Source organism: Ailuropoda melanoleuca, chromosome 15 (assembly GCF_002007445.2).
Source record: "Ailuropoda melanoleuca isolate Jingjing chromosome 15, ASM200744v2, whole genome shotgun sequence".
In the NCBI taxonomy this organism is placed as follows: domain Eukaryota; kingdom Metazoa; phylum Chordata; class Mammalia; order Carnivora; family Ursidae; genus Ailuropoda; species Ailuropoda melanoleuca.
The window spans coordinates 33,654,240-33,679,047 of record NC_048232.1 but is presented as its reverse complement, the minus strand read 5'-3'; the positions used below and the strand labels follow the sequence as shown (position 1 = coordinate 33,679,047).

The 24,808-nt window shown below is 48.0% G+C and overlaps 2 protein-coding genes and 1 pseudogene across 3 annotated transcripts; 2 read left to right on the top strand and 1 right to left on the bottom strand.

Moving 5' to 3' along the window:
- Positions 1–1,684: 1,684 nt before the first annotated feature.
- Positions 1,685–5,963, top strand: APOF (apolipoprotein F). Its single transcript, XM_034644353.1, is given in 4 exon segments — positions 1,685–2,798; positions 4,984–5,337; positions 5,340–5,771; positions 5,774–5,963. Coding segments are annotated over 3 exon segments (828 nt in total). The 5' UTR covers positions 1,685–2,798; positions 4,984–5,000; the 3' UTR covers positions 5,833–5,963.
- Positions 5,964–6,556: 593 nt separating this feature from the next.
- Positions 6,557–24,736, top strand: STAT2 (signal transducer and activator of transcription 2). Of its 2 annotated transcripts, none has more exons than XM_011220722.3 (24): positions 6,557–6,710; positions 8,587–8,801; positions 8,953–9,106; positions 9,455–9,550; positions 9,951–10,040; positions 10,132–10,207; positions 10,655–10,722; positions 10,882–11,030; positions 17,688–17,846; positions 17,951–18,043; positions 18,327–18,386; positions 18,777–18,797; positions 19,013–19,106; positions 19,256–19,303; positions 19,383–19,466; positions 19,626–19,724; positions 19,826–19,961; positions 20,084–20,136; positions 20,263–20,357; positions 20,941–21,077; positions 21,256–21,438; positions 21,665–21,722; positions 22,825–23,144; positions 23,425–24,736. In XM_011220722.3, the coding sequence occupies exons 2-24, from the start codon at positions 8,671–8,673 to the stop codon at positions 23,565–23,567; spliced, it is 2,547 nt and encodes an 848-aa protein (XP_011219024.1). In that variant the 5' UTR covers positions 6,557–6,710; positions 8,587–8,670; the 3' UTR covers positions 23,568–24,736. The 2 variants fall into 2 exon arrangements, with proteins under 2 accessions (XP_011219024.1, XP_002916034.1); XM_002915988.4 differs by having other exon boundaries at positions 10,637–10,722.
- LOC109489102 lies at positions 13,463–13,960 on the bottom strand (annotated as a pseudogene).
- Positions 24,737–24,808: the final 72 nt, after the last annotated feature.

The window sequence follows — 24,808 nt, the reverse complement described above, 5'->3', positions numbered from 1 at the left end:
CTCGATCCCAGAACGCTGGAATCATGCCCTGAGCCGAAGGTAGATGCTTAACGACTGTGCCACCCAGGCTCCCCTAAGATTTTATTTTTAAGTAATCTGTAAACACCCAGCATGGGGCCTAAACTTACACAACCTCAAGATCTGGAGTCACATGCTCTACCACCTGACCAGCCAGGCACCCCAAGTTAGAGGATTCTTCAAGTCACTCAGAGGAAAGTTTCAGCCAGAGCTGGAACCTGAGGTCTCTGGAGAGCAATGGCCTGGTGAGGAGTGTTAAGCACAAGCCCTGGGGGCCATCCGTAAGCCAGCAAAAGGAGAGGAGCCCTGGTGTCCCTACGGGAGAATAGCGGGACTGCTCTCTGTTGAGTATGTACGTACCAGCCGCACTGCTCTAGGGGGCTGATGGCGTTAAGTTTGATGCCTCCTGTTTCAGGAGAGACCAGGCCGATAGGGAATGGTAGCTAAAACAGCACCCAAGATTTTTAGGGCAGTGAAAAGTACTCTGTATGGTACCGTAAAGGTAAATGTGTGACATTATATATTTCCTAAAACCCAGAGAACTATAGAATGCAGAGAATTAAACCCTAATGTAAACTAGGGACTTGGGTAATAATAATAATACATAATGAGATAAATAACTTTAATATAGTAATCAAATGTACCACACTAATGTAAGATGTTAATACAGGAAATATTTTAGTATTTGGGGCCTGTATTTAATACTCAATTTTCCTGTAAACCTAAAACTACTCTAAAAAATGAACTACTGGAACGCCTGGGTGGCTCAGTCAGTTAAGCATCTGCCTTTGGCTCAGATCATGATCCCAGGACCCTGGGATCGAGTCCCACTTTGGGCTCCTTGCTCCGCGGGGAGCCTGCTTCTCCCTCTGCCTGCTGCTCCCCCTGCTTGTGCTCTCCCTCACTCTCTCAAATAAATAAAATCTTTTTAAAAGAACAAAAAATAAAAATAAACTACTAAAAAAAATACCTCTACTAATTGAAACAACAACCAAAAAATTCAGCTGATAACTGATGGGAATTGATGAGGAACAGGTGGAAGAAAAGGACAGGAGCAAAGGTAGGGAGTGTGACTGGGGGATCTGCTTTTGTCTTCATCCTTCTGTCATTTTTCTCCTTGGTCCTGGAGAAAAACCCATCACCACTTTTCCTGCCCCTACCATATTTACGCATTCTTTTCTCTCTCCCCTGTCACTCCCAAGGCACCAGAGTTGGAAATTGGAGGAATTTCAACCAAAAAGCACTTTCATATTGAGGGGGGTGGTGATGCTGACTGGCAGACTGGATGTAAAGATAGGCCCGGTTATTGAGGGCGAACTTGAGTCAGAAGTGGGAGGATCTGGGGCGCGTGGGTGGCTCAGTCATTAAGCGTCTGCCTTCGGCTCAGGGCGTGATCCCGGAGTCCTGAGATCGAGCCCCGCATCAGGCTCCCTGCTCGGCTGGGAGCCTGCTTCTTCCTCCCCCACTCCCCCTGCTTGTGTTCCCTCTCTCACTGGCTGTCTCTCTCTCTGTCAAATAAATAAACAAAATCTTAAAAAAGAGGGGCGCCTGGGTGGCACAGCGGTTAAGCGTCTGCCTTCAGCTCAGGGCGTGATCCCGGCGTTGTGGGATCGAGCCCCCACATCAGGCTCCTCTGCTATGAGCCTGCTTCCCTCTCCCACTCCCCCTGCTTGTGTTCCCTCTCTCACTGGCTGTCTCTATCTCTGTCAAATAAATAAATAAAAAAATCTTAAAAAAAAAAAATCTTAAAAAAGAAAAAGTGGGAAAATCTGACAGGACCCAAAAACTTCCCTGAGCCTTGAGGTGCTCTGTGGATTTAGAGTGCAGGAATTTCAGGCAGCAGCGCTGGATGTCTCTAGATCCCGTTCTTCCTTCTCCCAATTTTAGGATTGTGTCCCAGTAGCTCCCTGAAGACTTATTCCTCTTGTTCTAGAAAACTTTTTTCTCCCCCCCCCCCCATTTCTTTTTGCTCTGTAGGGCCCCTCCCGGGACTGAGAGGAGTAAGATAGGAGAAGGAACCTGGGATTTGTTGATTAGCCTAATGCCTTTGGCCATCTGCCAGAGATAGGTTATAGCACCAGTGAGGAACCTGTATGGCAAAATGATGGGATGTTTGCACCAGTTTTTAGGAGGCACCATATGCCATCGTTCACTGTTTCCCAGACGAGGGAACCCCTTATCTAGACCCCTGGAAATGAGAAATGAAGATCAATTCCTGCACTGATACAGGCTTAGAAAGGGGCGCTATCAGGGTAATGAATGTGTTTAACTAGGGTATTGTGCTGGGATAACACGACAAAAATAAAAGTCACTCTGATTCGATCTGACTTGCCGGTAGATTCTATTTTCTCATTTTTCTACCTGCTAAGTACATTGAATGAGAACTGTTTTGGGGCCTCCTGTCCAGAAATCATTGGCATTCCTGCCTTTTGCCTCCCTGCTTCCCCAGAAGAGACTGGGGAATTTTTCCTGATCTAGGTTCAGGTCTAGAGAAATCCTTAGGGTGACAGGGATATGAGGCAGGAAGCGCAGTTAGCCACAAAGGGCGATGGCCCTTTTGTCAGCATGGGGCAAAGGTGAGGGGGAAAAGCCTGAGCCAGGAAGAGGTGGATAAATATTTGTGAACATCTGTCCTGCACTGTTTTCAGAAGGGCCAACTTTTTTTGGCTGGGGTGTAGAGAAGGTGAGCCCTAGGAAGTTGTCATTCAGATTAGAGAAGCACCGAGGAAAGGACGGGTTTGGGCCATCTTGTTCCTCCGGCTTGTTTCTTTCTGGAGCAGGTGAGAACTGCCCACAGTTTGTAAGGGTGGGGGCGAAGCTATTTCCAGGGTAACTGAAGTTCCCAAGGGTAGAGCCACTTCTTAGCTCTGAGTGGTCTTGGTGTCTGTTTATCCCAAGCCTTTCCCCACTTCCCACCCCGACCACTACTTCTTTCCTGTTTTCTGTGAGCTGTTCCTGCTGACCCACCATGAGCCAGGCTGTGCTGCTCTTTTGCTCTTTTTTTTTTTTTTTTTTTTTAAGATTTTAAAAAATCTTAAAAAGGCTCGAACTTACAGCCCTGAGATCAAGAGTCTCATGCTCTACCGACTGGGCCAGCCAGGCATCCCTTTGCTGTGTCTTGCTGTCCCCATTGGCTGTCTCTCCAAGAAATGCCCAGAAAGGGGCCCTGAACCTCCAGCCATCTTTCATAAAAACTGGCCATCCTCCAAACACACTCTCCAGCCAGGTCCCTCTTCCAGATCCCAAGACCTGCCCAGATCTCTTGCACACTGCCCCCTCCTTAGCCCCTCTGCCTGAGTACCTATCCAACTCAGCTCTGGGGGTGGCCCCGGAGGAGGCTGGTCACCCGACTGAGGCCCACGCTCTGCAGCTTCAGCTTGTTAGGGTGGGAGGGATGGACATCACTGAAACTGCCCCCCCCCCATGAGAGGAGAGCACAATGAGGAGAAAAGCATTGGCAATACTAAGGTCACTCGGAGGGATCTGGGGGGGCCTGCAGGGAAGCTTGGATGAACCTAACAGCTGTTTACCCTGAGGACTGTATTGCCGGTGGCGAATACACCCATGGGCGTGCCGGGTCCTCCAGCCCTCTGCCGTGCTGCCGAGGTCAGTATCCCCTAGAGCTGCAGGAATGAGTGCTGGGAGTGTGAGGAAGAATTGGGCAAAAAGCTGAAGAAACCTCGAAGTTAAGAACCTCTCAGGGTCTACAGATGGTGATGATAATTTATCAAACGTTCCACAGTTATTTGGGAGTGCTTAATGGAGAGATTCGTTAAGGAATTTGTCTAGATTTACTGCAGATATTCAATGCCACTTAGGCAACAAGTCTCTCTTCTCAGGACTTTGCTCAAGGATGGGACATAGTAAGTAGTTAGAAATGTAGAAGACCAGGGACGCCTGGGTGGCCCAGTCGGTTAAGCATCTGCCTTCGGCTCAGGTCATGATCCCAGGGGTCCTGGGACTGAGCCCTGCGTTGGACTCCCTGCTCAGCAGAGTCTGCTTCCCCCTCTCCCTCTGCCCCTCTCTCCTGCTCCTATGCGCTCTCTCTCTCTCAAATAAATGAAATCTTTAAAAAAAAGAAAAAGAAATGTAGAAGATTGCTCAGGACAGATGTACTTTATTTCATGCCAGTGCTAAAACACATGACTGGTGTTAGCCTTGAACCTCTCCACTTAGTAGTTCCCGGCCCCTCTTATTCCATTTTTCTTTTTCTTTTTCTTTTTCTTTCTTTCTTTCTTTTTTATTTATTTTTATTTTTGTCTTTTCTTTCAGTCATCATATACTGTGTGTGTAATATGTACTAAGCATGAGAGGTGATTTGACCGTTTTCTCATTCATCCACCCTGTACTAAATCCTCAACTAAATGCTGTAGCTCACTAACTTAATTCTTAAACTGAAAAGAGATACAATGAGAGAGAGAATCACAGATATCTAATCTCTCCTAACTCTGGGTCTCCTAGCTCATATCATGAGCTAGAGTGGAAAAGTGACAGGAACGTGTAGGAAATGCCAAGGAACAGGGTCTTAGGTGTTGAGGTCAATGTGTGACAACGGGACAAGGTTTGAGCAGCCAATACAAATGGACAAATATTTGCAGAGATTGCATCTTACTGATTATGGGGAAAAGCAAATATCTCCTCTCTTCATGGGGCAGAGGAGGAGGCAGAACTGGATCAAGGAGCAACCAAACTTACCAAAACATTCTCACTTCGCGCCTGAACTTTGTGGGAATTTGGGGCCCCCTATAAATGGGTGGAAATGAAGCAGAGGATGTCTGTGGTGACTGGAAGATGGGGAAGGCCAAGTGGGAACAATTAGGCTGCATTTCCTGATTCTTGGGCCTTTACCTAAAAATAACAGAAGTTTGGAGATGATGGATGGGGTGTGCCCTGAGTCATGGGCTCCTTTCAGACCACAGCCCTCAAGGAAATGGTTTGTATGTTTCTGGTTTCTCCCCTCTCCAGTGTACTCTGTTTCAGACATGAGTGGCCTCAGATCCATCACGATACAAGTTGAGCTGCTTTTTTGCTACCTCTTGCTGCTCCCTGTGGATGTCATTTCATACGGAAACCGGACAAATATTCCCTCATCCTTGAGATCCTGGCCACCTTCCTCAGACCCCTTGTCCTGCCAGACACTGCTCCCAAAGTCCCTGCATGGCTTCACCCACATGGCTCCTCTACCCAAGTTCCTGGTAGCCTTGCCACTGGTGATCGCCCTGGAGAAAGCTGGTTGCCTGGCTGATGTCTGGACCCTGCAATTGCAGCTGTACCGCCAGGGGGGTGTACAAGCTACACAGAAACTCATCCAACATCTTCAAGAGCTCAGAAAAGCAGAAGCCCAGGGAGGGCAGTTTCAGTGGATGCCCTGGTCTCTGCTCTACAGCTGTTGGCCAGGGAGCAACCAGGCCCCAAACGGACCGAACGCTCCCTCCCTATCAATGACTGTGAGCAGGAGCGAGGTGTGCACAATATACTCCAGTGGTTTCCAGGAGTGGAAACCTACTACAATCTCGGCACAGCTTTGTATTATGCTGCTCAGAACTGTCCAGTCAAGGCCAAGGAACGAGGCCAAGATGGGGTCATAGATATGGGTTATGACCTTCTGATGACCATGGCTGGATTGTCTGGAGGACCCACAGGACTACTAATCAACGTTGCACTTAAGCCTGCAGTGAAGGCTGGGATTGAGCAGTTGATCCAGTATTACTATGTGAAAGAGGCAAACTCTGCTCTGCCAGAGATCAGCAGGGGGTTTGGGGGGGGACCTCAGACGTGAGTGACCTGGAAGAAACAACTACCGTGGCCTTTTAGTGTTGGTTCAGCTCGCTAATTAGTTCAGGGCTTATTTAATGGCTATGACTTAGATCCTGGGAATGGCAGTCTTGGGATATAAAAGGTGGTGATCACAGAATGAATAAATCTAATATTTTGACAAGCTGTAATGTGTGTATGTTCAAAATCCAAATCTCTGGTTTGTTATCAAGGAGGAAGGCAGTGCTGTAAAATGGAGGAATTTTAAAGTTTGGGGTTTGGAGTCCGAGGATTTGGATTTGAATCCAGGCTCCACTTGTAAGAGCCTCAGTGATCGCTGACCGGTAACAATTTTTCTCCAAGCTCAGTTTTTAAAACGTCTGAAGTAGTGGTAATCCTTTTCAGCTGGATGGGCTTTGTGGCAATTAAAAACGATAAAATGAACCTCAAATTCTTAGCAACGTACCATCAAAAATATTTATGACTACAAAATATACAAAAAATATTATGACTACAGCTCGTCCTTTCCTATCCCAAAGTGTCCCATCTCTCATGGAGCTCTCAGAGCCTGCAGTGCCCTGGGCTAATCTCGGTTTCCGTCCTATGGCGCGGGTTCTCGGAAATCAGCTGTTACAGTCCCCGGCTATTCCATTAATCGGACTCCTCCCTCCGCGGACAGGGTAGTTGAGCTATCCCACCAATCGCTGGAGCTGGAGGTGTGGTTTCGGCGCTTGAATGGCAGCCAGCGTCGGGGTTGCCAGGCAACGAATGGCGAGCTCCCGGGTTCAACCGTCCGCCCCAGCCCATCAGCTACAAGGGGCGGATCCGAGGGGCGGGCCGAAGCCGAGGGCGGAGCGCGAGTGCGGGTGCAGGAGGTATTGCGGTCGGAAGCCTTACCCAGAGCCGCTGGAGAGAGCGGGGATTGAGACCCTTACCAGGTACGGGCCCAGAGGGGGCGCGCGGGGGTCTGGGTGCAGGCGCGAGTTCCTACCTGGGAAAGACGGCAGGCCCCGGGGGTATGCCCCGTAGTGGTAAACTTCGTCCCCAGCTGTCGTCTGCTGCATAACCGAATCTCCCCCTCCAGCCCAGCTCTCCAACCCATCTTCCCAAATCCCCGGCAGCCTACGGTAACTACTTAGCCAATGCGTTTACCTTCCGGTCTTAATTTTGATTCTCACCAAAAAAAAAAACCCGGTGTCTACAGGTAGATACGATTTCACTTCATTGTTATGTTAAGTATAAGGGACAGGGGCGCCTGGGTAGCGAGTCGTTAAGCGTCGCTTTCGGCTCAGGGCGTGATCCCGGCGTTGGGGGATCGAGTCCCACATCGGGCTCCTCCGCTGGGAGCCTGCTTCTTCCTCTCCCTCTCCCCTGCTGTGTTCCCTCTCTCGCTGGCTGTCTCTCTGTCACATAAATAAATAAAATCTTTAAAAAAAAAAAAAGGTATAAGGGATAGAAAGGTGAAACTATTTGCCTGAGGTCACATAAAAAATGCAATTCTTTTCCGAAAAGCAGATTGAGCACAAAATAAATACCTAAGGGAGTGAGGGATAGCTGGAAAAAAAGTAAGTGTTACAGCCTTTAACTAAACCTCGTGTTTGGGATCTATTTGGAAAGACCATGGGTTTTGTTGTTTTGCTTTTTTACATTTAAACCTCAGGGTTAACCTGCCACCTTGCTCTTTTAATACTAGCCGAGATTCGTTCTTTGAGAAGTGGAGCGTCTCCTTTGTTTTTTGTTTTTTTTTTTAAAGCAGTACAGGTGCATAGTTTAAAAAGCCAAGCACTAGTAAAAGGATTAAAATGAAAAATAGGAGCTCCTGGCTAGTCCTTTCCTCCCCGTGTTTCTACTTCAAAGAAGTAGAAAAACATGCCATGATTATTCATACTGGTGGAAGAGAATCTCTCCCACCCCACGCATTTTTCTTTCATTTGTAATAAGATCATGTGACACTTTTTAGACCACAGATGTATGTAAATCTTTTCTGTTAGGTTCAGGCTGCAGCAAGAATAAGTTTTCATTTCCTAAACAGACAGATGGCAGGGGGCGGGGAAAGAAGAAGAAAGATTCTTAGCCCAGCCTACTTGGTGACAGGCAAAAATGAGTTTTGAGTGAAATTTCACGGTGAAAAAACAAACACCTTTGCTTTCTTTGCCCAACCCCTCCCCAGTGGAAAAAAAAAAAAAGACATTTCCGGGTCTTTCACAAATTTGATATTCTACATGAAGAATCAGAGGTCAATAGAGGTCTTAAAAGTATCCCAGTCTTAGGGATTGAGTGACCCCTTGCACGGTATTTAAATATCTAGAATGGAGTTCCTCCTTCCTATATGGAGAGCAGATTATAAGGTATACCTATCTCAAAAGAGGTGTCAGCCCTTGATAAAGCTTTGCGGCCAGCAGGGGTCATGCTGAAATAAATATTTATCACCCACTTACGATCTTGAAATGCTCCACCATAAGTGATTACAAACACAAACAAATAAATCTAAAATAAATTCATTGAGGGTGATAGATGAAACAAAGATGGTGGAAATATTGTTTAGTGAAGCTGAGTGATGGGTACATGGATGATTCTTGTATTAGTCACATTACTTGGTGTGTGTTTGAAAATTATCATTAAAACAAAAAGGCCCACATGTTGGAGCTCTTAGATAGTACTCTCTGGAAGAATGTGAACCAAACTGATAATACTGGTTACCTGTGGAGAGAAGGGGAAGGGACCAAGATTGGGAGTGGGGTCAGTGTAGCTTTAATTTGTGTGTGTGTGTTTGTATTTTTTTCTTACCTGTATAATTAAAAATTTGTATTGTAGTGATAAACAGTCATGAGACTGTAGATGATTTAGTCCAGCAAAATTTCTGGTTGGGAGCCTACATCCTTCAGACTCAGATCCCAAATGGCGCAGTGGGAGATGTTGCAGAATCTCAGCAACCCATTTCAGGATCAGCTGCACCAGCTGTACTCAGAGAGCCTCCTGCCAATGGACATTCGACAGTGCTTAGCTGTCTGGATTGAAGACCAGAACTGGTGAGTGCCTCAGGAAGGTGGGTGCGGGTGGGATGAGGAAAGTAGTTTCTTCTGAGCCCCCAGGATCCTGGAGACACCAAGGGCAGGGAGGGGTTAGAAGGCCTCGAAAGACAGTAGCAACCCTGCAGAGATACTAATCCCTGGTCCCCAGGCAGGAGGCTGCACTGGGCAATGATGATTCCAAGGCTACCGTGCTGTTCTTCCACTTCTTGGACCAACTGAACAACGAGTGTGGCCGCTGCAGCCAGGACCCTGATCTCTTGTTACTACAGCACAACTTGCGAAAATTCTCTCGGGACGTTCAGGTACTTGGAGGAGCCAGGAATAGGCAAGAAGCTGAATAGAAAGGGAACTGAGCGTAGAGGAATATGGTTTAGGTTATGGAGTAGGACCTGGAGAGGTGAAGAGGTGGGGGCAGATCTGGGGAAAGGGAGGACGAGGTCTGGACTTGGGGGATCACTGGCAGAGAGAAAGGCAAAGTCTAGATGACCCTGTTGGGGAGAGGCTGGGTTCTGGGGTACCAGTGGTGAAGAGGGGAAGGGCTAGGGACTCCGAAGGAGGGGGAAGAACTGGGGTCACTGGTGGGGAAGGTCTGGAGGGCTAGATCATTGAAGACAGTTGAGTTCAATCAGTTCTTTCTCTTCCTACTGCAGGCCTTTCCCCAGGGCCCTACCCAGTTGGCTGAGATGATCTTTAATCTCCTTCTGGAAGAAAAAAGAATTCTGATCCAGGCCCAGAGGGCTCAGTTGGTAAGAACAATTTATAGTGATTTTGAAAGCTCCTGGAGTAGAGTGACTATGGAAAGGACTCAGGAAATTTGTCTCAGAACAGGATCCCCCCACATCCTGTGATATAATTGCAGGCCTGGATTTCAGGGATGAAAGGTCAGAATTGGGGGCGCCTGGGTGGCACAGCGGTTAAGCGTCTGCCTTCGGCTCACAGCGTGATCCCGGCGTTATGGGATCGAGCCCCACGTCAGGCTCCTCTGCTGTGAGCCTGCTTCTTCCTCTCCCACTCCCCCTGCTTGTGTTCCCTCTCTCGCTGGCTGTCTCTATCTCTCTCAAATAAATAAATAAAAATCTTTGGAAAAAAAAAAAAAAAAAGAAAGAAAGGTCAGAATTGAAATGTGCTCAGAGTCTCTTATTTCAGGAGCAAGGAGAGCCAGCCCTCGAAGCACCCGTGGAGAGCCAGCAGCATGAAATTGAATCCCGGATACTGGAATTAAAGACTATGATGGAGGTTAGTGGATGTGGAAAGAGTCAGGGTGGGTAGGGCTCAGCCTGCCGCCTCCCACAGAAGCAGCCTCATCCGGGTCTTATCCCCTGTACAGGTGCTGGTGAAATCCATCTCCCAGCTGAAAGACCAGCAGGATGTCTTCTGCTTCCGGTATAAGACCCAGGCCCAAGGTAGGAAGCAAGCACACCAAGGAGTGGGAGAAAGACAGGTGCCTGCTAGGAGGCCAAGGGTGGAAGAGAGGAGAAGTGACAAGCCCCCGTAAGCAGTAATCTCTGGCTGCTACACTGCGCTGGCTACAGTCCCGCTGCCGTGCAAAGCTAAAAGTGCCAGCGTGTGTGATGGAGGTTGAGCTGGAGGTGTGGCTGAGGGACAGCTGCTGTGTGTTGGGTGAGATGCATGGAAAACTGGCTTAGCAGATTGAGTGGGCTTTTGGTGCCAGCATGACCATTCAGAATTTGCCCGAGGGGCCAGAGGTGCCTCTGCTTTGCTCGGTTCCCCTTCTCCCTTCAAACTTCCCCCCACCTGACTCTGACTGAGGTCCTGGTCAGGGTGGAGAAGGGAAGGAGCCCTAGGTCTGAGCTCCTACTTCTGCCATCCAGTGAAGACACTCTCTTTAGACCCCCATCAGACGAGACAGCGGCAGCTTCTGCAGGAGACACTCAATGAGCTGGACAAAAGGAGAAAGGTGGGAGGCAGACAGGGAGTGGGCAGCAGGGAACTGGGGAAAATGAGGCATGCGGGGGCCCTGGCCTCTTAGCCCTGGCTACTTTGTCTCTTCCTCCCCGGTTGGGTGGTGGAGGGTGATGGTGAGAAGTGCTCAGCACTCATTTTATGTCTTTCTTAGGAGGTGCTGGACACCACCAAAGCCTTGCTAGGCCAATTAACGACCCTCGTTGAGCTACTGCTGCCCAAGTTGGAGGAATGGAAAGTCCAGCAGCAGAAAGCCTGCATTGGAGCCCCTCTGGATGCAGGGTTGGAACAGCTGGAGAAGTGGTAAGGGGCACCTCCCGCCCAGCCCTGTCCCAGCCACCCCGCTGTGCTTTATAAGTTGTAAACTGTGAATTGTAATGAATTTTCTCATTCTTGTAATGAATTGCCTCTCCAGGCAAGAGCTATTGCTGTCCTTGCTCTCTGCTCCCAAAATGATCCCAGCTCCCTCCCTTGTCTGACTACAGTGACTCTCTCTTCATTCTTACCACGCAGGGAACCCAAAGCCCAGTCTTTGCTTTGGTGAAAGGAATGGATTAATCCACAAGGTGGTTTCTCCTTCCTTTTTAATCATCCAATAAATATATATATATATATATATTTTTAAAGATTTATTTATTTATTTTAGAGAGGGGGGGACAGAAGGAGAGGGAGAGAGAATCATTAAGCAGATTCCCCACTGAGTATGGAGCCCGACACAGGGCTAGATCCCAAGACCCTGAGATGATGATATGAGCCGAGATCCAAGCCAGCTGCTTAGCCAGCTGAGCTACCCAGGTGCCCTTCTACTTTTTTTTTTTTTTTAACTGTAATGACTATAATGTCAGAAAAAAAGAATGACCATTACCTATTATCTTACTACCCAGATGTCGCTACTGTAATATTATACAAAAATTGAATCGTATTTTTGTACTGTTTTGAGAACTGTGGTTTTTGCTTTTTAACTTAGCAGTGCGTTACAGTATTTACCCATGTTATTTATTTTTATTCATTTATTTTTAAAAATTTTTTAAAGGATTTTAGTATTTGAGAGAGAGAGTGCGTGAGCAGGGGTGGGAGGAGCAGAGAGAGGGAGAGAAGCAGACTCCCCACTGAGCAGGGAGCCCTATGTGGGGCTCGATCCCAGGACCCTAGGATCATGACCTGAGCCAAAGGCAGATGCTCAACTAACTGAGCCCCCCAGGCACCCATATTTATTTATTTATTTTAAATAAGACAGGCTGATGTTTCTTTTTTTTTTAAGACTATTTATTTATTAAGTAAACTCTACACCTAACGTTGGGCTCAAACTCACCACCACGAGATCGAGAGTCGCGTGCTCTACCACCTGAGCTAGCCAGGCACCCCTACCCATGATTTGGGGTTTGTTGGTTTGTTTGTCTAAGTAGGCTCCAAGCCCAGCATGAACCCAGTGTGGGGCTTGAACTCACTACCCTGAGATCACGACCTGAGCTGAAATTAAGAGTCAGCGCTTAACCAGCTGAGCCACCCAGGTGTCCCATACCCATGTTATTTTTAATGGTTGCTCCATAGTTCCCTATATGGAGATAACATAATTTAGTTAATGAACTCCTATTTTTGGACATTTAGGTTTTTTAATTTCTTGCTATTTTTTTAGTAAGCTCTTTTATATTAATTTTTTTGTAATGTGGAAAAAGTAACTAGTATGTCTTTCAATACTTAGAATACCTACTGTTTTAAATATTTTCTAATGAGAAAATTCAATATAATTTATTAAAAATGGGGGTGCCTGGCTGGCTCAGTTGGTAGAGCATGCAACTCTTAATCTTGGGGTCATGAGTTCAAGCCCCATATTGGGGGTAGAGTTTACTTTTTTAAAAAATTAAATAAATAATATTTTAAAAAGTAAATTATTGGGGCACCTGGATGGGTCAGTCAGTTAATCGTCTGCCTTCAGCTCAGGTCCTGGGATTGCGCCCTGTGTTGGCCTCCCTGCTCCACGGGGAGTCTGCTTCTCCCTCTCCCTCTGCTGCTCCCCCTGCTTGTGCTCTCTCTCCCCCTCTTTCTCTGTCTCTGTCAAATAAATAAATAAAAATCTTAAAAATAAATAAATAAAAAGTAAACTATTAAGAATGAATCATAACAACGTTCAGGTACATTGAAAACAGGTCTGTAGGGCTTAGTGACAGAATCACTATTTAACTTGCAGTTGCAAACAGATCCATCATTTGTATAGGGGTTGGCAAATTATGGCCTACTAGAGATATCTTGCTATTTTTAATTTTTAAATTTTTTTCTAAGATTTTTTTTTTTTTTAAGTTCTGGGTTAGTTAACATAGTTTCAGGAGTAGAAGTTAGGTATTCATCACTTACATACAACACCCAGTGCTCATCACAACAAATGTCCTCCTTAGTGCCCATCACCCATTTAGCCCCTCTCCCCACCTACCTCCCCTCCAGCAGCCCTCAGTTTGTTCTCTATCATTTAAGAGTCTGTTTTCTGGTATGCCTCTGTCTGTTTCGTTTCTTAAGTTCCACACATGAGTGAAATCATATGGTATTTGTCTTTCTCTGACTGACTTATCTCGCTTAGCATACTACCCTCTGGCTCCATCCACGTCATTGCAAATGGCAAGACTTTATTCTTTTTATGGCTGAGAATTCCATTGTATATATTCAACAAATATTTCAGGGAGTTTTTTTCCCCCAAGTGTTTTATTTCTTTTCTTTCTTTTCTTGGGGGGGGGTGGAATGGGTCAGTTATTAGGTTCTTTGTAAGAAGTGTAGAACACCAGTTTGTGAGGATAAACTCCATTTGTGGGAGAAAACATGGAGCGGAGGTAGCCCTGAAGCTGAGGAACAGATTTGAGTTTTGGCAGAATTTGCGAGTCACAGCTTTCTGATCAACCTTGCTGTACTCTGTAATCTCACTTTTCTCTTTCTCCCTGTCGGAGACCTTCCCGGTGTCTGGGTTTACATCAGTTCTTCTAGAAGTAAGCATTAGTGAGATGCTTGGGAATTTTCATACTGCTGATAGCAATTTTGGTGGAGGTGGGAATGACAGATTTCTGGTGTGTTCTACATAGAGGAACTCGACTGAGGACCAGAGGTCCAGTCACAAGTAGCAAGCCACTGCTCAGATGCTTCAGGAAAACCATTCTCTTGCCTCTGTGGAGCCCAGTGAGGTTGATCACAGTGGTGCCAGGAGGAGCGCCTGGGTGGCCCGGTCGATTAAGTGCCTGCCTTCCGCTCAGATCATGATCTCAGGGTCCTGGGATCGAGCCCTGCATGGGGTTTCCTGCTCAGCTTCTCCTTCTTCCTCTCCCTCTGCCCTTCTCCCTGCTCATGCTCTCTCTCTCTCTCTCAAGTAAATAAATAAAATCTTATTTTTTAAAAAATGGTGCCAGGAGTGACGCTAGCTTGCAGTTTTCTCACATGCTGACTGAAAGGGTATTCTTTCCTCTGTGGCTCAATAGCTTTCAGGCCACATCTTCAGTAGGATAATACCTAGACATTTTGTGAAGTTTAACCACTCATGTACCACCATTCTTGTCACCACCGGTTTATTTTGTGACAGTAGCAAGAACTTTCTCCTTTTTCTTTTCAACTCTGGATTTAGCTGCTGAATACTTCCTGTTGTACGTGGCCTTTGTGGAATACCTAGCCGATGGGAAATATCTGCCAATCCCTCCGACTAGGACAGGGTTTTGGCTTCAGTGGGGCTTCCCTTTCTTTGGCGTTTTAGCCTTGAGGTTACCCTTCTTAATCTTGCCACCAGCATCAGCCTTCTTGATTCCAGGTTTCTTCTCCTTAGTATCCGGCTTCTCAGCTTTTTTCACCCACCATCTTGCAAGCTGGGATTGGATTTTTTTTTTAAGTTTATTTATTTATTTAAACAATCTCTGCACCTAATGTGGGGCTCAAACTCACAACCCTGGGATCAAGAATTGTGGGCTCATCTGGCTGAGCTAGCTGGGTGCCCCGCTTTCTTGCCGTTTTGCACAGTGCTGCAGGAACTATCCTCTTAGCTACATCTTTATTTATATCCCTCGTTATGTCTGTGATACAAGTTCTCAGAAGTGGTATTCCTGGGGCGCCTGGGTGGCACAGAGGTTAGGCGTCTGCCTTCGGCTCAGGGCGTGATCCTGGCGTTCTGGGGTCGAGCCCCACATCGGGCTCCTCCACTGTGGGCCTGCTTCTTCCTCTCCCACTCCCCCTGCTTGTGTTCCCTCTCTCGCTGGCTGTCTCTATCTCTGCCGAATAAATAAATCTTAAAAAAAAAAAAAAGAAGTGGTATTCCTGGGTTAAAGGATATACCTTTTCTTTTTGGTGGCGTTACTGTGTTTCATTGTTTGTTTTGTTTTTATTTTTTTTAAAGATTTTATTTATTTATTTGTCAGAGAGAGAGAGCGAGCACAAGCAGGGGGGCCGCAGGCAGAGGGAGAAGCAGGCTCCCCTCTGAGCAAGGAGCACATGCGGGACTCGATCCCAGGACCACGGGGTCATGACCTGAGCTGAAAGCAGACTCTTTTTTTTTTTTTTTTTTTAAAGATTTTTTTTTTTTTTTTATTTATTTGACAGAGATAGAGACAGCCAGCGAGAGAGGGAACACAAGCAGGGGGAGTGGGAGAGGAAGAAGCAGGCTCATAGCAGAGGAGCCTGATGTGGGGCTCGATCCCATAACGCCGGGATCACGCCCTGAGCCGAAGGCAGACGCTTAACCGCTGTGCCACCCAGGCGCCCCTGAAGGCAGACTCTTAACCAGCTGAGCCGTCCAGGCATCCCTTGTTTTGTTTTTAAAGATTTTATTTATTTATTTATTTATTTGAGAGAGTATGAGAGGGGGAGGGAGGAAGGGGCAGAGTGAGAGGGCGAGAAGCAGACTCCCCACTGAGCGTAGAGCCCAACATGGGGCTCCATCCCCGGACCCTGAGATCGTGACCTGAGCCAAAATCAGTCGGGTTAAGCATCCAACTCTTGGTTTGGGGCAGGTCATGGTCTTGGGGTCATGGGATTGAACCCTGTGTGGGGTTGTCCACTCAGTGTGGAGTCTGCTTGAGATTCTTTCCCCCTCCTTTTCCCTCCCCCTCTTCTCTCTAAAATAAATAAATAAAATCTTTAAAAAAAAAAAAAAAAAAAAGAGGGGCGCCTGGGAAGCACAGTCATTAGGCATCTGCCTNCATTAGGCATCTGCCTTCGGCTCAGGTCGTGATCCCGGCGTTCCGGGATCGAGTCCCACATCAGGGTCCTCTGCTGGGAGCCTGCTTCTTCCTCTTCCACTCCCCCTGCTTGTGTTCCCCCTCTCGCTGGCTGTCTATCTCTGTGAAATAAATAAATAAATAATCTTTTAAAAAAAAAAAGCTTTATTGATTTTTCTGATTATAAATATGTGTCCCAATTGGAAAAAGAAAATTCGGACAACCTAAAAGAAAGTAAAAACTGCCCATCTGCATAACCTGATCATGCAGGGGTACTCATTAGGGCTTTTGAATACATTTTTTTAGATTTTCCCTATGCATATACATAAATATACATCTATACATCTATTTTAAAGATTTTATTTTTAAGTAATTGCTACACCCAACATGGGGCTCGAACTTACAACCCTAAGATCAAGAGTCACATGTTCCACTGACTGAGCCAGCTGGGCGCCCCAAATGTATATTTTATCTTTTTAAAAAAGATTTTATTTACTTATTTGAGAGCGAGAGCGAGAGAGCACAAGCAGGGGGAGCAGCAGAGGAAGAGGGAGAAACAGACTACCCGCTTAGCAGGGAGCCCAATGTGGGACTCGATCCCAGGACTTCAGGATTATGACCTGAGCTGAAAGCAGATGCTTAACTGACTTAGCTGCCCCGGTACCCCTATACATTTATTTTAAACAAAAGTCATATATGTACTATCTTGTGATTTTTAAAAATTTAATATTTTGGGATATTTTTTCCAAGTTAAAAATTTGAGCCTGGGGCTGGCTGGCTCGGTTCGTGGAGTGTGTGACTCTTGATCTCAGGGTTGTGAGTTTGAGCTCTACGTTGGGTGTAGAGATGACTTAAATAAATGAATAAATTTAAAAACAGTTGAGTCTATATGATTATTTTTAATAGTTGCTGTTTGATTATTTCCTTAGGACACAGCTTAGAAATGGAATACTGCAGGGGCACCAGGGTGGCTGTGTCCAACTCTTGATCTCAGCTCAGGTCTTGATCTCAGGGTTGTGAGTTCAAGACCCATGTTGGGCTCCATGCTGGGCGTGGAGCCTACTTTAAAAAAAAAAAAAAAGGAATACTGCAAATTGTGTGCATGTTTTTTGAGGCTTTTTAAAAGATAGTTCCAAATTGCTATCCCAGTCTATTTGCTGATATGTACTATGATTGGCTTCCTGTCACCACATTGCCTATTATTATTACTTTTTGTTACAGAGACAGTAAAGGTCAGAAGTTAAAAGTGTTATGGCTGGCTCAGTCGGAAGGGCATGTGACTCTCAATCTCGGGGTCATGAGTTCGAGCCCCACCCTGGGTGTGGAGCCTACTTAAAAAACTACAGATTGTGCAGCCAGGCTACCCAGATCAGCTACAGCTCACTCCGTACTGGTTCTGTGACCTGTAGTGAGTCACTTAACCTTTCTCTACTTGAGTTTAATTATCTGTAAAATGGGGCTAATCATCGTAGCTACCTCACAGGGTTGTTACGAGGATTAAATACATTAAGTACTTGGAATAATAGTACATACTAAGAGTCATATGAAAAGTAGCTTCATTATAGAAATAAATCTTTCACCAGTTTTGTCTGTGAAAGTGGCTTTGATTTTTATTTCTTGGATTATGAGTCATGTTGCATAATCTTTCATATGCTTCCTGGGTTCTTTTTTTGTCCCAATCAGTTCTGCCTCTGCATACGTAGTTAAAGGGGAGCTTCTGGAGCTTCCCGGGGCCACTGGGAAACTCATCAGTTCTCTCTCTCTCTGGAATCCTATCACCCAGGTTCACAGCTGGAGCCAGGCTGTTGTTTCACCTGCGTCAGCTGTTGAAGGAGCTGGGGGGATTGAGTCGCCTGGTTAGCTATAAGGATGACCCTCTGACCACCGGGGTGGACCTGCGGAAGGCCCAGGTCACGGAGTTGCTGCAGCACCTGCTCCAGAGGTCTGGAAGCCAGGGCAGGCCCTCCTGGGAGGGAAGGAAGGAGCGAGATGAGCCATTCTTACAGGGACTGAGCTATATATTCTCTCTGCCATCTCTCTCTGCAGGGCCTTTGTGGTAGAAACCCAGCCCTGCATGCCCCAAACTCCCCATCGACCCCTCATCCTCAAGACTGGGAGCAAGTTTACTGTCCAAGCAAGGTTGGCATTTCAGAACTCATCCCTGCTTCCTTTTTCCAGTCCTGGTACTACTGTTTGCTCTCTCGCTTTACAGATCTTTCCGCTCCTGTCTTCTCTCTTTTCTCCTCAACCCACCCACCTCCTCTTCTTCTTCTTCTTCCTCTTCTTCTTCCTCTTCCTCTTCCTCTTCTTCTTCTTCCCCACCTACCTCTTCTAATCTCTTACCTTTGCTTTTGCAAACATCTGATCTATCCAGGAGATTGAGGCTGAGCGCTTTCCGCTATCCACCCCCCCTTCTCCCTAGGCTGCTCGTGAGACTCCAGGAAGGCAGTGAGTCACTAACTGCAGAAGTCTCCATTGACAGGTAAGCTGGGGCCCATGCAGCCACAGGGTGGCCGGGCATGGGCTGCTGGGGCTGAGGAGACACACACTCTTCACCATAGGGCCTGGGGGCTGTGTTCTTACCCCTCCATTCCTACCTCAGAAGTAATAACTCCTCGATTTTGTTGAGTACTATATGACATGCAGTTTGTCAAGTGCTCATTTGTCATGGGAACCCCGTGAGTTAGCTATTATCAGTTGCACCATTCAAATGAAGAAACAAGCCCAGAGAGATTGTGTCTCTTGTGCAAGGCCACATGGCTAGTGAGCACAGATCTGGGTTTGAACCCAGGTCTGTCTGATCCTAAAGACTAAATTCCTAACTTCTACACTATTGTGCTTCCCAATGATTTTTTTTTTAATGTCTTTTCAGGAATCCTCCTCAGTCACAAGGGTAGGTATCTGACAAGGGTGCTGCAAACATTTGTGCACTGCATGGACTGCACGACCACACGGGGGCACAGACGAGGAGGAGGTTGATTTGGTTGGGGTATGGACGAAGGGAGAAGGGGAGGTCTGAAATGAAGTGGAAATTTTGTTGTTTTTCCTGCTGAGTTGTTAGAGTAACTCTCCTCCTATTCTCCATATATCTTCTTCCTCCTGGAATAGCTTCCGGAAGTTCAACATTCTAACCTCAAACCAGAAAACTTTGACCCCAGAGAAGGGGCAGAGTCAGGGCTTGATTTGGGACTTCGGCTATCTGGTAAGAAGGGCTAGTAGCTTAAGCTCTGGTCCAGTGGAACAGGCTGAGGGAAGTTCCCAGGCCTTGGGAAGTCTTGAGGTAAAATAGGGGGTTCCAAGGACCCTGGGGTCTCCACTCTGGCATTTTGCTCTCCTTCTCTCAACTCACAGACTCTGGTGGAGCAACGTTCAGGTGGCTCAGGAAAGGGCTGCAATAAGGTGAGACCTGCACAGAGGATTGGGGGTGGGAGGAACTGGCCAAAGGGCCCTCTGACCGTTGTGTCTTCGGCCATCCTAGGGAATGCTGGGCGTGACAGAGGAACTGCACGTCATCGGCATTACACTCAACTACACCTACCAGGGTCTGAAGCAGGAGCTGAGAGTGAGTGAAAATGGAGGGCAGGGAGAGATGAAGCAGCTTTGGCAGAAGACATTAAGGAGGGGTTAAATAGAAGCCTCTCAATGTGGGAAGTTCTCCCCCTTTGCCCCTGTCAAAGCTGGAAACATCACGTCCCTCCTCTGACTCCTGTTTTCTCTTCAGACGGACACCCTCCCTGTGGTGATTATATCTAACATGAGCCAAGTCTCCATTGCCTGGGCCTCGGTTCTTTGGTTCAATCTGCTTAGCTCAAACCCCCAGGTAGGAGGTGGGGCCGACAGTGAGGGATGCCCAGGAGGGGTGTGGAAGCTTGGTATGAGGGCGCTCCTTCTGAGCCGTTCTGCCCTCTTCCCCCCTTGCAGAATCAGCAGTTCTTCTCCAACCCCCCCAGGGCCCCCTGGAGCTTGCTCGGCCCTGCTCTCAGTTGGCAGTTCTCCTCCTATGTTGGCCGAGGCCTTGATCCAGACCAGCTGAGCATGCTGAGGAACAAGCTGTTTGGTACAGACCTCCTTTCCTCTCAGCCTTTCCCTAGCCGTCGTCTCCCCAGCCCTCTGTCCTATCTATTCCAGGGACCCTGGCCTTTCCCCCTTCCAGTATTTGAACTGTCTCTCTGCCCGCAGGGCAGAACTCTAGGACTGAGGGTGCATCGTTATCCTGGGCTGACTTCACTAAGGTAACTCCCTGCATCCCTTGCGGCTAGATCTAGCCCCTATGCAAACACTAGTCCTTCCCCTCTGTACTCCTTCTGCTCACTTTGGGCAACTCCACATTTCTTCGTGCATTTCCATTCCTCCTGCAGCGAGAGAGCCCTCCTGGCAAGCTACCATTCTGGACATGGTTAGACAAAATCCTGGAGCTGGTGCATGACCACCTGAAGGATCTCTGGAATGACGGGTAAGGCCTTGGTCAGCCTCCCTCTCCCCACCCCTACCTTTCTGCCTTTCTGGGCTTGAGAGCAGACCCCGTGCGCCCTCATGTGGCAGAACGGGAGAGAGCAAACACTGGTGCGAGTTGCAAGGTCACACAGCCTCCCATTTGCGAAAATAGCCCTAGCCCGCGTGTGTCCGGCACCTGCCATGCTCCAGAGCCTCTGGGCGCTCTTTATGAATGCTGTCGTGTAATCCTTACAGCCACGCTGAGTCGCAGAGAGGTGAAAGAATTCACCCAATGGGCACAGTTGGGATTCAAACCCAGGCCTGTCTGACTGCAGGCCTGTGCCCCCCCCCCCCCCCCCCCCCCCCCCCCCCCCCCCCCGCCGACGACACTGCCTGCTCATTGGTACAGCCGTTGCCTCTTACAAGGTGCTTTTCGGCTGTGTGACCTCGCTGACGCCTTGTCCTCCTCCAGCTCTGGAAGGTGGACACTGTCCGTACGATGACGTGACTAGGCCAAGAGCGAGGCCCAGGAGCCGGCCGCGCCCGTGCAGGCAGGAGAGCAGGGAGGCGGGACAGCCTCACAGCAGCTCTCGGTGTTTCAGACGCATCATGGGCTTTGTGAGCCGCAGCCAGGAGCGCAAGCTGCTGAAGAAGACCATTTCCGGCACCTTCCTGCTGCGCTTCAGCGAGACGTCGGAAGGAGGCATTACCTGCTCCTGGGTGGAACACCAGGACGATGGTCAGCTGCTCTGCCCAGACGTTCCCACAGCCTGTCCTGCCTGTCCCTCGGCCGGCCCTTGGCTTCCCTGGCCCTGTCCCGAATCTCACCGCGGGCTTGGGGTTGGACAGCCGGGGCGGGGACGTCCCAGGCCCAGCCCCTTCTTTCAGGCCTGCCTGTTCCCACTTCCATTCTACAGATAGGGTGCTCATCTACTCTGTGCAGCCCTTCACCAAGGAAGTGCTGCAGTCTCTCCCGCTGACCAAAATCATTCGCCACTACCAGCTGCTCACGGACGAGAACATCCCCGAGAACCCACTGTGCTTCCTCTACCCCCGGATACCCCGGGATGAGGCTTTCGGGCGCTACTACCAGGAGAAAGGTGAGAATCCTTGACATACGTCACCGGAAGATGGCAGGGATTCCACAAATCTGACTCCTTTCTTCCAGACGTGGAAAAACTGATAGCCAGAGAAGTGAAAAGATTTGTGCCTGGGACACTGCTCGTTAGTAGGGAGACCTGATTATCAGGACCGTTTGCACGAGGGGTCCTTGGGCTACATGTCCAGCCCGCTGACCTCCCTGTCCTCCTGCGTATGTGCCCACAGTTAACCTCGAAGAACAGAGGAAGTACCTGAGACAGAAGCTCATTGTGGTCTCTAACAGGTGAGAGATGCATTTTTCGCCCACCCTCCCTAACCCTTGTTGGCTGATGTACCGACCCAACCCTGCTCACATCACCTCGCCGGCCTTCTCTGCTGATGACCCATACTCTGCAGCCTCTAGGCCTTTTTTCTGGTTCTGCCAGCCTCTTTCCTCTCTAGTGTTCTGCTGCCACCCTTAGGTTACTTCTACGGGGTGTCCCTGCTAATAATCATCATCATCACTGACGGTCGCAGGCGTCTACATGAAGCATGGTACTAGATGCTTTTTTTAATAACAGATTTTTTCATTTTATTGAATTCTTTTGAGAACCCATCCAAGTAAGTGATAACAGCCACATTTAATAAAAGTTTATTATGTGGCAGGTATGGGACTAAATGTTTGTGTTTAGTTTCTTATTTTTCGAATCTCCATAATAGTCCCGTGAGGCTGACTTGGGTATGACTCCTTCTTAGCTGCAGAAGCTGAGGTTCAGTGTGGTGAGGTGGCATGCCTGAGGCACATGGCTGATAAATGATCCAGGTCTGCCAGATTCCAAAGTCCTGCTTTTAACCATCCTACTGCCTCTCGAGTGTTGATAGGCGGTGGTGTTGCCGTTTTATCCATGCTGTATCTGAGGCTCAGAAGGCTAAAGATCACGCAGCTAATAAACGATAGGAGTCAAACTCTGGCAAACCTGATTCCGACGCCTGCACTCTTAAGCCCTCTGCTCTGTTGCTCTGTTCCCCCTACTCTTCCTCCTCCTCCTCCTCCTTTCTTCTATTTTCTTTCTTCTTCTTCTTTCTTCTTTCTTCTTCGATTTTATTTATTTATTTTAGAGAGAAAGAGCAAGTGAGCGTGGGGCAGAGGGGTAGAGGGAGAGGCAGAGAGAAAATCTCAAGCAGACTCCCCACTGAGCGTGGAGCCTGCCTCGGGGTTCAGTCTCACAAACCTGAGATCCTGACCAGAGCCAAAATCAAGAGTCAGCTGCTTCACTGGCTGAGCCAGCCACGCGTCCCCGCTCTGTTGCCTTGTAGCCTAGAGAGACAGTGTCTGCCTGCTCTGCCATTCCCCACTTCACCGAACCATCCAAGCCCTGCCCCTTTGTCTGTACTGCCGTATCCAGACAGGTTGATGAGCTGCAGCAACCACCGGACCTTAAGCTGGAGCCAGAAGCGGAGTCATTTGAGCTGGAGTCAGGACTGGCCCCACTGCTACAGCTAGAGCCAGGCCTGGAGTTAGAGCCACTGCTGGAGGCAGGACTGAATCTGGGGCCAGCCCTGGAGCCCCTGCTGGAGCCCGCACTGGATGTGGCACGAAGAGTGTCAGAGCCAGACGTGGGACCAGAGCTGAAGCTGGAGCCTATTCTAGACCCCGCATCACAGGCAGTGCCAGAGCCAGATTTGCCCCATGATCTGAGACACTTGAACACCGAGGAAATGGAAAGTAAGTGATGAGATGGGGCTGGGGAAGAGAGGACACATTCCCTTTACCACCTGTCCTCCCTTACCCATTATAGGCAAGGCCGAACGCTAAGCTCCTTATTGGAGGGAGGCTCATTTCTTTGTGATTCCTTTTATTAGGAAACTTACATGCCTCCTGCTTCCCCTAAGTGCCTCCTCAGGCCTTGTTCAGGCCTCCACTGCCATCCTCCCTCATTTTCCCTGCTGGGTTGGGAACTCTTTACCTAAGATCAGTGTCTGATTTCTTTCTTTGGACTACCTAGTCTTCAGAAACAGTATGAAGATTGAAGAAATCATGCTAAATGGTGACCCACTGTTTGCTGGACAGAACACTGTGGACGAGGCTTACACTTTCCATCCCAGCCATTTCTGCACGGACGGGCCCTTGATTCCTTCTGACTACTAGAAGCGACATTTCCTCTGTTCTTGCTGTATCTTTTGTCCCTCCTACCCCACACATGATGTTGTTCTCCAAAGATGGAAAATCCATTCTAAGCTGGATAACTCTGGGTTTTGGAGTGGGAAATAAAGGCATACTATGGGTAAGGAAGGGGCCCCAGTGAATCAGAATAGATGTTAGCCATGGCTCTAACCAGGATCTTTGAGGCCAGCTGCTGTTTGGGGAGGTATAGGAGTTCTGAGGGTAGGCCAGCACAGTTAGGAGGTACTTAGATGGCTCAGGCACTTGGAGTGGCTTCTTTCCAGTATGGGAGGATGTCAACATTTGAATAGTTGGTAAGGCTAACGTAGTGGTGCCCACTAGCATTGGCCATCAGTAGGGAACAGAGACATGAGATAGGATTCCATTTCTCTCTTTTGGTTCTTTCATGTCTACAATAACCTTTTCCTTCCTTCTTCCCCTCACACCTGATTCAAGTCCTAAATTCCTTTGTTTCCTGCAGAGACAGAGCTTTCTACTTCAGCCCACTATGTGCAGCTCCCCTCAGAAGAAGGGAATAGGAGATAAGCCTCCTCTGCTTGCCAGTCTCCCCCACCGCCCCCCCAAGCTGGCCACACCCATTCCTTCCCCTAAAATGATCCTGCCAGTCTAATATGCCTCTGAAGCTTTGCACAATAATTTATTCTGTCTAGTCTCACTTCCTCAGTGCTTAGGAGACGAATCACTCTTGGAGGCCAGGGATCATCGGGTGGCTGAGAATTTAGAGATCACTTTTTATAGTATTAGATGGAATTTGGTATTTTCACAGAGGAAGAGAAGCCCTGGGTCTTAGATATTTCTCTGTTAAGATAACCATTCATTCTTTTGTACAATATATTGCTTATCTGAAAGAGTTTCTATTCCTTGGGTGTGGACCTGGGCAAAGACCAGGTTCCTGGAACTTAGAACCTTGAGAATTTATCATGGGGCTCTGGACAACCTCACACATTAGTCATTCCCAGGGAGCCCCAGGACAACTGCCTTTGCTCTAAGATGTGTTTCTAGTATAACTTGAGATGTAATGAAAGGCCCTGAACATGTGGCTGTTTTCTGGCTGGTATGTTAGAGGAATAGTCCTGTCCAGAAAGAGGCCCTTCTGAGCAGAAGTGGCTAATAAACTTTGTGCTGATCTAGAAGTGTTTCTTCTCTGAATTTCTTCACTTCTCTGCTCACAAAGACAAATAATGTCCTTGGAGACACCAGCAGGC

Bases quoted from the DNA above. Each gene is read 5' to 3' on its own strand.
- STAT2 (XM_002915988.4), top strand. From the start codon at position 8,671: ATGGCGCAGTGGGAGATGTTGCAGAATCTCAGCAACCCATTTCAGGAT. The intron at 17,847-17,950 runs GTCTGGAAGCCA...CTCTCTCTGCAG, and splicing joins CTGCAGCACCTGCTCCAGAG to GGCCTTTGTGGTAGAAACCC. The intron at 19,725-19,825 runs GTAGGAGGTGGG...CCCCCCTTGCAG, and splicing joins TGCTTAGCTCAAACCCCCAG to AATCAGCAGTTCTTCTCCAA.